Source organism: Stegastes partitus, unplaced genomic scaffold (assembly GCF_000690725.1).
Source record: "Stegastes partitus isolate 25-593 unplaced genomic scaffold, Stegastes_partitus-1.0.2 Scaffold1576, whole genome shotgun sequence".
Taxonomy (NCBI): Eukaryota; Metazoa; Chordata; class Actinopteri; family Pomacentridae; genus Stegastes; species Stegastes partitus.
The window spans coordinates 131,380-141,189 of NW_007579307.1; the positions used below are offsets into that span (position 1 = coordinate 131,380).

At 41.8% G+C, this 9,810-nt stretch overlaps 1 protein-coding gene across 1 annotated transcript in view; it reads left to right on the top strand.

Annotated features, from left to right (window-relative positions):
* The window catches only part of frmd6 (FERM domain containing 6), a 32,854-nt gene extending 23,320 nt beyond the window's left edge, over window positions 1–9,534 (top strand). Inside the window, exons 10-14 of the mRNA XM_008300698.1 lie at window positions 1,306–1,480; window positions 2,785–3,093; window positions 3,873–4,004; window positions 4,126–4,217; window positions 5,276–9,534. Of these exons, the coding sequence (XP_008298920.1) occupies window positions 1,306–1,480; window positions 2,785–3,093; window positions 3,873–4,004; window positions 4,126–4,217; window positions 5,276–5,566 (999 nt within the window). The 3' untranslated portion in view covers window positions 5,567–9,534. The remainder of the gene's footprint in view (window positions 1–1,305; window positions 1,481–2,784; window positions 3,094–3,872; window positions 4,005–4,125; window positions 4,218–5,275) is intronic.
* Window positions 9,535–9,810: the final 276 nt, after the last annotated feature.

Sequence of the window (9,810 nt, forward strand, 5' to 3'; positions counted from 1 at the left end):
GTACACAGATATTTACTGTACACAGTTACATACGGACATAAAACCTAAACAATATCTGCATGAGTTCCCTGTTGGCTTTGAGGTTTAGTCAGCGACCATGAAACTTATGAAATGCAGCGTCTCCGGTTTGTGGGTTGGATGTCTTTGTTTTATGCCCCTTCTCCCTCCCTTCATTTCCTGCCTACTGTTGTCTATTTAAGAGAAAGAATTCTGTAAAAACTGTCCTGTAACATGTAAATTTTCACCATGTTAAGCTATGACGTATAGCCTGTAAATATAGGCAGTAAAAACCAAACCAAAACAGCAGACGGTTTAAAAGGTTTAGGATAGAAAAGCATTGCCTGGGAGAATGAAGTTCACAGTAGCCTGCTCGGACTCTCACATTGCCTCATGCACACCTGGCTGCTGCCCATTTCGACTTCAGTGTTTTACTGGTGGCCTCCTGGAGCAGCAGAGCGGCAGTTTGAGGTTAAAGATAAATACTCAACTTGAGGGATGGAGGAGAATTTCTCCTGCAGTTTCCCACCCAGAGTTTTTCTGCCAGTCCAGGGATTTTAACAGGAAATCTTGCTGCCTCTGCCCACAGAAATGTTCTTTTATAGGAAAGCTACTTTCAGAGAACTGTCAGTTGGATTTTATGAACTCATTTCCCTACAACACAGAGCTGAACATCTACAATGTGCTTCCCAACCTATACATAAGCTCTAACCGTGCTTGGATTCATCTGCTTTCTCTAAAAACGTCTGGACAAATACAGTGAAGCTCTGCCCTCTAGTCAGAAATGTGCAGCTCTTTGCATTTTTTGGAGGTTTTAAACCCACTCGTCGCCTCTGAAAGTCCAAACCCTTGCAGAAATGTTTATGGGTCTGTATTGAAAACAACCCCGCTGACACCAAAGACAGCTGTTATTGGGTCGAGGCTCTGCCAAAAGGCGCAGGAGAAAGCACAAACCCACCATTTTAGTTTTTCCGTGCATCCAGCCAACATGTCCTCTCTCTGGAAAATCATCAAAACTGCACAAAAATGCTCAGTTTTAATGTGGAAATGAAGAACAGATACACAAACGGACCGCTGCTTTGTGTTCGGCCGCAAAAAAAAGTTTTCAAGAACAGGCTTTGTTCTTCCGCTGATGTTTGCCTTCGGGGCCTTCCTGACACTTACTCATTATTTCAAATCCACATTCCAGTTTCATAATCCTTGTATTATTATTAACTGCTGTAAATCACCGAGTCCTGTAATCAACATTCATGTGCTCTCCTCTTTTTTTTTTTCTTTTTTTTTCTTCCCTTCCTTCCACGTTCTCAGGGGAAGAAGTTCGAGATCCTCCCTGACGGTTTGCCCTCAGCTCGTAAGCTCATCTACTACACAGGTTGTCCCATGCGCTCTCGACACCTCCTGCAGCTGCTCAGCAACAGCCACCGGCTCTACATGAACCTGCAGCCTGTTCTCAAACAAGTCCGGCGACTGGAGGAAAACGAAGGTATTCATATCTATTATGTAATTGCTGAGTGTGTACCAACATGATGGCATTTAAGTTGAATAACTTCAAAGCCAGCTCTGCTTAAATTTTTTTTTTTTAAGTTTTTTATCTTGCTACATGTCCATATGGGGTTTTATTTATATCCCAGAAGACATGTCATAAGTGAAACAATCAGTCAACCTCAGTTTCTCTTTGAAACTGCAGTGGACTGATGATAGTGTCAAAGTTCAGACTTCCAGGGTTTCATACATAAGAACCGTAAGGATTGAGCTTTCTGTGTCAACCTTCTTCAAAATGGCTGAATTACTCCAGTATTACAGTTACAGTTGTGTAATGTTGTGAGGTTTGATAGTGTTTGAGCAGAGTCATAAGTGAGCTGGTGTGCTTGAGCTGCCGTGAGTGGAGAGCGAGGCAGGGGGGACCTCGAGCCAGACTTTCTAGACTTACATCTAACTCATTTTAGGCAGGAAAGGATTATTTTAATGGATAAAACATAGAAATGTGAAAGTTTTTCTTACACAGAGATTTTAGAGGAAACTTAGCGTGACAGCAAATACTCTTTGAGCAGCTGCTTGGTGAAAATACAACAGAGGAGGGAGCAGTACAATCAGGAACATGTAGCCCCTCTTCTGAAAGTGGCATTACGCATTTTAGTTTTAGTACCAATTATCCAGAAAGTAATATTCATTAACTTTAGAGATGCACTTTGGTAGATTTGGTCACGATTTGAGAGCCAGACTTGCTGTTTCCTGTTTCTATTGTTACCACTAAGCTCGGCTAATTGGCTGCACACAGTGTCCTTACATTTAATAAACAGTTTTGACATTGGAGTCACTATTCTCGTCGAACCAGAAATAGTTGTTTACTAGAATGTTATACTTTTGCTTTAAACTTTATAACTTAAATACAATATTTTAAGTTATGGCACAGAGAAATGACATTTTGAGCAACAGTGTATCACCCTTGTGTCAAAAAAAAAAAAAAAGATTAAGGAAGTATTTTTTATTACAGTATTGTGCAGACAACTTGGAAAAATTCAGCCCAAACAGATCGAGGTGTATCGACTCTCGGTGTTCATCAAGGTCTGACAAAGCCACAGAGTATTGCCTCTGCTCGGAGAATGAATTATTAATGTTATTTCACCTGAAGACCAAGTTCTTCCAGGTTGTCTGCACTGTATTGTATTTGTATTTACATCTGATCGTAGAGCACCTGTCGGATCAGCCATCGGAGCCATGCGGCGCTTCCTTCCTCCTTCGTAAACTGTTAAATATTAAAGTTTGCCTCTGTTTGTGTGACTTCAGAGAAGAAGCAGTACCGGGAGTCGTACATCAGCGATGCTCTCGAGCTTGACATGGATCATCTGGACAAGCGTTCGCGAGCCAGCGGCAGCAGCGCAGGCAGCGTGTCTCACCACAAGCGTCTGTCTCGCCACTCCACGACCAGCCACGGCAGCTCGCACACCTCGGGCATCGAGACGGACAGCTTCCGGGCCCCGGGTCAGGCCCCGCACAGGCCCCTACGAACCTGCAGCTCATCCACAACCAGCCACGGGAGCTCGCACACCTCTGGCATCGAGAGCAGCGGCAAGGAGCGCATCTTAGATGATGATGGTAACAGGACGAATTTACTTACATGTGAAACAAATCTGCTCGACCTTCTGCTCGACCAACTCTGATTTGTTTGAAACTTTACCATAAATATGGACATTTAGAATAATATGTGACATTTTAGCTTGCAATACCAAATAATTTCCAAAATAAAAAATTTTTTTTAAACTTTTGAGATTAAATTATGATGCTACTTTTGACATATTTACTCGCACATTGAAATTTGAGGCTATGTTTGATAGACAACATCTCACGAACTATTAAAGATAAAAGCCTGAAAGTTTCACTGTGGTTTCTCAGCATGCCATTGATTCAGAATCTCCAATACTGGAATATAATCTCTGACTATGGGTACATGACATATGAGTGAAGCCTAATTATTTAAACTCCCATCTTTGAGAGCACATTACCAACAAAACAAATTTGATGATTTGAGATGTGATGACCCATCAAGACATTTACCTTCTTTGGTAAACATCAACGTTTCTTTTTAATTAAGTGATTTTAGATTTCAACTAACATTTCCCACATGAATATATCCGCAAAATTAAAGCTGCAAAACTCAACCTGATTAGCATCAGTAGCAAACAACACAACATGTAATTAAAGAGAGAAGTTGTCGTCAGCAGATAATAGTGAACACTGATGGCTTGCAAAGGGATGTCTGGGATTTGATCGTGCACCAACAGAGCTGCAGACGTAATGATGAGACACTAGAAACGTGCAGATTCCCAACTGTAAGCTTTGAGTTGTAATAACTGAAACAGCGTTTGTTCCTGCAGAGATTGAGATGCTGGTGGACGACCCCAAAGACTACGAGGAGCTTCATGAGATGGCTCTGGATCAGGAGCTGTGCATCCACATCACGGAGGACATGCTGACCATGTCGCCTGATCAGACCAACGGATACTCAGGTACAGGTTCTCAATGTTTCTGCTCTGTTGAGAATAAAAAACCCGGAATAATTTACCACCTGGCCTCTCTGAGCTCACAGAGGCATTCTGTATCTAAAACATTTTCTTGTGTTCTTTTAAGGACTGATAGTAAAAGATGTCAGCTCCTCCACTTCCAGCTCCTCGGAGACCGTCGTCAAGATGAGAGGACAGAGCATCGAGTCTCTTCCGCAGGTAATTCACATTTGCTGCACTGTTTGCACACAACAACATCCACATACAGCAAGAGAAACTCAAGATGTTACTGTGAAAGTGACAAAACTTTAACATTTTAGGGCCCATTTTGCTATTTTGTACCTAATCGTACGTGACAGTGACTCCTCTTCAGCTCAGTGGAGTTTAAAAATGATCATTGGCAATCTGTCAGAGTGAATTTTGTCTCCTCCTATTGTGTACTAATGTTTCACAGCTTTTTATGGCAAGAATAAAAAACAAGAAAGACAAGATTCTCCGGCAACCGCTGTTTTGTAGTTCTTTATAAATGGGCCTTTTGTATTGCGAGACGCTGCATCCTGCTCGGCACCTTATCTGGGTTGTAAATAATCGCGATAATAAGTGCTGGGATGGTGGTGTTTTTGTCTGCATTGTTGCATCGCTAGAAAACACTGTCATTAGTGTTTAGCCTACTGTGTAGCAAGCCTGAAAAAGATTTAGTGTCCCCGAACACAACATGTCAAATGCAGTGTGCAAAAATACAAGGAAGTCCTACTACGCCTACTGTCAGCCAGTAGAGAGAAAGAGTTTGTGGTTTGGAACACAGCCACAGTTCAGCATAAATGAAAATGACAATATTTGCCCATAAAGTAACTTCTGGACAAACTTTAATGCCATAAACGGATAATATTTGATTGAGAAGATTTGAACTCTGTCACTCTGCACTCTATAATCTACCTCATGTATCTACCTCATTGCCGGTGTGTACATTGTTTATCTGTATTTGCACTAGTATGTTACTGAGTTGTTTGTTTTCTCTCTTTTCTTTCATTCTATTTTTTATCCTTATTATCTTACTTGTCCTACATTTGTACATATATATATATTTATCCCTATTTGTTTTACTTATGTTACTTATCTTAATCCTTTTTTCCTACTTAATTTCTTACGTCATTGTTGCACTGCCTGCTCTTTGCAAAAAAAGTTTTCTGAATCTGAATATTTAACCTCTTAAACTTTCCAACTTTCCCCTCAAATCACTGACATGTTGGATTTGATTTGTTGTTTTCTACTCGCAGACGTCTGTGTGCAGGAAGCCTCAGTCTTCGACCGACCGCCACAGCCAGTCGCTGGACGACATCCGGCTCTACCAGAAGGACTGCCTGCAGTGGGCGGAGCTCTGCCAGGACACCGCCCACAGCTACACCTTCGGCTGCGCCCAGGAGCTGAGCGACGGCGGCGGCTACCAGGGCCTGGCCGACCAGCGCGCCGGCATGCTGGCCGACCAGCACTCGTTTCACATCAAGAGAACCAACAAGTACTTCTCCCTGGACCTGACCAGCGACGAGGTGCCCGAGTTCGTGGTGTGACGGAGGCCGAACGAGGCGACCTCAGGGTGACCGTTTCGCCGCTCCGTGCCGGACGTGGAGGAAGTTTCAGGCCTCAGGGAACAAGACGAGGGAGGAAAGTTGGAGAGTAAAGAGGCGACAAGTAGGCTGTTCCTTCACCTGAGACGTATAACACACAATAACCGAACAGACAAGAAGGAACACTGGGCTCTAAAGGAACCTGTGTCTTTTAAATGCAACCCGAACTGTGTCAAAGGAAACAAAAGGGATCATGTCAAATTCTTCAAAAAGAAAACTTAATCAAATCTGTCTCCTCCGAACTGTTTGTGTTCGCCTGCTTCGCAAAGTCATACAAAGACCGTTTGTACACGTAGGCTGGCGGCAGACAGACTCATGCACGGACATGACGAGCATATCGGAGACACGAAGGACAAATTCACTCTGAGCTAAAAACCAAAGACAAGAGATGGAAATAAACATCTGTTTCTGCGTCCAGCTTCATCAGGCAGGGAGGGAAGATGGACCCACAGTCGTCTGCGACAGAGCGGCCGTGACTCTCCTCTTCTACACCACTTCGTTTTACCTCAACAGGAAGTGCAGCGTGCCAACTCCCCCCTCTCAGACTGGACTCTGAGTCATGTGAACACAGCCGACGTGCCTTCATCACACTGTGCAGGTGTCTTCTCGCCTTGACAATCACACACCTTCACCGTCGTCAGTTTTGAAGCCATCAGAACTCAAGGCTCTGCTTTGTTTTTGAACATTGTGCGCACACCTTATCAGCAGGTCGAGCTGGTTGTTCAGCATTTAAATATCAAAAAGATCCTGATTTCACCCTGTTTTATGTCCTGTGAAACCTCAGCCAAGTTTCCTGGGAGGAATCAGGTCGAGTAAGCGTCAACATGTTCCGACTTGCGTAGAGTTTGTGGCCACAAAAGTTTCCCTGTAATCTAAACTCAAAATGGAGCCTGATTGGCTGTCAGCCAAAACAAGCCGCACATGTTGATGCATACATGTACGTCTTCCTCTTCTTCTGAGTATCTATTGTTTTAAACTGGAATTTGTTACATTTTTTACATTTCTCATCTTCTCGTCTTACCCTGAATCTCTTCAGACGTTGTATTTTTGTATATGATGAACAGTTACTCTGCGTGCGGTTGATTTCATTCAGTATTACGAGCAAATGTAGTTGACAGTATTAAGGACGTGTGGCTCTGAACAAGAAAGACTGGTTTCATTGTTTTAATGTCACAGTAATTTTCAAAAGAACTGAGCTGACAGGATTTAATTACACTACAAGTGGTGGACAAAGGACGAGACAAACAAGGCGGTTTGATTATTGTTATTACAAGTGCCACAGTTAATGCTTTCAGAGTTTTGCCTGTTCTATACCGATCATGTCAGATATGTTTTTTTAAAGATCAGTTTAGCTTCTCACACTAAGATTCATGTAAAAGTCCGTTTTACTTGTGAAATCATGAACACAGAATCGCATTTTTCATTTTTGCATTCAAGCAGTTGAAGTCGTCCTTTAAGTTATTGAAAAACATGAGTTTAAAAAAGGTGGTTTCTGCTGTTTTATGATTTAAGGGAACGTTTTGGGAAACAAATGCGAATCCACTTTCTTGCCAAGTGTGAGATGAGAAGATCTAAACCACCGTTGTGTGTCTGTGTGTGTGTGTGTGTGTGTCTGTGTGTGTGTGTGTGTGTGTGTGCGCTTAGCAGTAACACTGGAAACAGTGAGTCTGGCTCTGACCAGAAGGAACAACATCTGCAATCCAGCTCCCCTACAGCTCACTAATTAACATTTAAACGCTTTTTATCTTGTAGGTTTTATCCGTGCACAACCTGAAGTATAGAGAATGTTCTGTGAGGTTGTTAGGATTTAGCACATACCTCCCTCACTCATTCATTCAAGTGTTGCCCTGATGGATGCTGGGATCTCCACAGCTCTCCAGCTCCTGCTGTGTGTTTTAGGTTTGGGAAGCCTCTTCGTTATTTACCCCCTGTGTGGTGGTTTTTGCCAGGGAGGTGCATGTTTAGACGTGTGAAGTAGTCATCTCTGGGAGGTTATTGATCTTGTCCCAGTCATAAACTTGCCACCTCAGTTTGGGGCAGCACAGTCGCTGTTATTCCATCAGCATGGACATATCTGGCTGTCTTTAGTGGGGCTGAGCAACTGACGGAAAATATCTACATGCGATTTTTCTTAAATATTTAATGTGGGATACAACTTTTTTAAGTTAAGCTTCAGTTCAGTGTTGATAATTTAAAAGTGGAAGATTATCAAAACCGTTGACGGAACAGTTTAAACTCTGAGTTAGACGATAAATCCAGGATTATGTTAGCCTGAACCAGGTAGTGTCCATTGGTCAGTGGGCATAAACAACCCCTTAAAGTTTCAGTCTGCTTGGAATAAATAGCAAAAGTGTAGCATTAGGTTCGTAATTTTATAGCTACACCACCTAACATCATGAAAAGATGTGTGTTTACCACAACATGCATATTGTGCGTTTGGTGTTCATTTGCATGCTACGTAGTTGTGATGAACGACCACCTCTCCCCTTGACTTTCACCCTGTTCTTAACCATGTTGTGTTATTTTATACAACGTGATGTGAAATGAAAAACGTACCCACAGTCCCGTGTTATCATGCTAGTTTATCCTGAATTGCAGCTTTTGCAATTTGCTAATTTCATTGCTTTAAATTGCGATTTTGATTTCAAATTAAGTGATGAGCTCCCACCTAATCGACTCCATCATGGCACTTTGTTATTCTAGTTAAGCCTGGTGGACACGATCCACTAACCCGGATCTTGTTTAGGTTGACGTGTCACTAAACTCTGCTCACAGGGATTTTTCTCTATTTGATAACATAACACTGTAAAAATCTTTAATACGTCAAAGTAACCTCTGTTGTGAACGATCCTACATAAGAACCTATGTAATAACGTGGTGAGGCTGCAGACGCTCTGCTGCATGAAGCCGTAGACGAGCTGGATGTGGGTGAGGACCAGTTAGGAACCAACCAGCAGTACAGCTGAGGTGTCACCTGTAGCTTCATGGGATGTTGTGGTTGGTGGGTTTTGCTACACGAGCTGTTTCCAGTCGATATGCTATGCTAAGCTAACGAGCAAATTGATTTTTTTAGACATGAGAGAGCTGCCAGTCTTCTCTTCTAACTCCCAGCAAGGATGCAAGTGTTCCCAAACTTTACCTCCATAAGCAGATTTCATGATTTTAAGAAGTGTTTTGATTGGCTGACATCTTGTAGCTGTCAGCCAATCAAACTAAAATGAAACGTAGCTATCCTGCATGTTGTGTAATTGAATCTGTGCAGCCCAGAGGTGTCCAAGCTCATATCGTTTTAAGATCCTGTTTCTTTTCAGAGCCATGGCAGGTCAGCTTTAAGTCTCCTTGTGTGTGTTCAAACCAGGCAATACAGCATCACAACGAGGTTCTTTTTTTAATCAAACACCTTCATGTAACACAGAGCAAACACATGAATTTGATATTGCTGTGTAATTAAAAGCAACTTCTATCTTTCTTACGGTTTGTTTCCTTCACTGTTCTGAACTTATAATTAATCATTAATGGAAAATGTCTGAAGTCATATTTTGATGGACAGCGATGTTTCTTGTATTAAAGCAGCATGTGTTAAGGTACATAGCCATACAGTCATAACCCATGTCCTTAAAGTGTTCATGATTTGTTCTAACGTCCTCCTCTGGCTTCAGTATATGGTCAAACTTACACTTTGTAAGAGTCTGTATGTCTGTGTCCATCATCCTTTCTGTGAAAGGATCTCCCTGCTGGAAACAAAACAAAAACAACAACAAAAAATAATGTTTTGGTTTTTTTTGTCACCCTGTTGTTACAAAAAAAAAAGAAAAGAAAGAAAAAAAGATTTGTTATAATGAAGTCTGGTCCGTGCCTTCTTGGTACTAACGCCCTCAATATCCAATAAATAGGTACATTTATCTACAAAAGCTGTTGTTGTCTGCTCATTTTAGGGAGAGGGAAGAGCTTTTTCATGACTGAGGCTGTGACTGGTGATTATTTAAACCACTGATTTGTCAGTCGTTCGTTTTCGTGAGTAACTGATGAGTTTGGTTTATAAAATGTGGGAAAAGAGAAGAAAAATGTTGATCAAAGGTTTGTTTATGACCTCTAAGATATTCAGTTTACTGTCACAGAGTACGAGAAAAAAAAATTCACATTTAAGAATCAGATATTATTTTAACTCAAATTTACTCAAACTGATT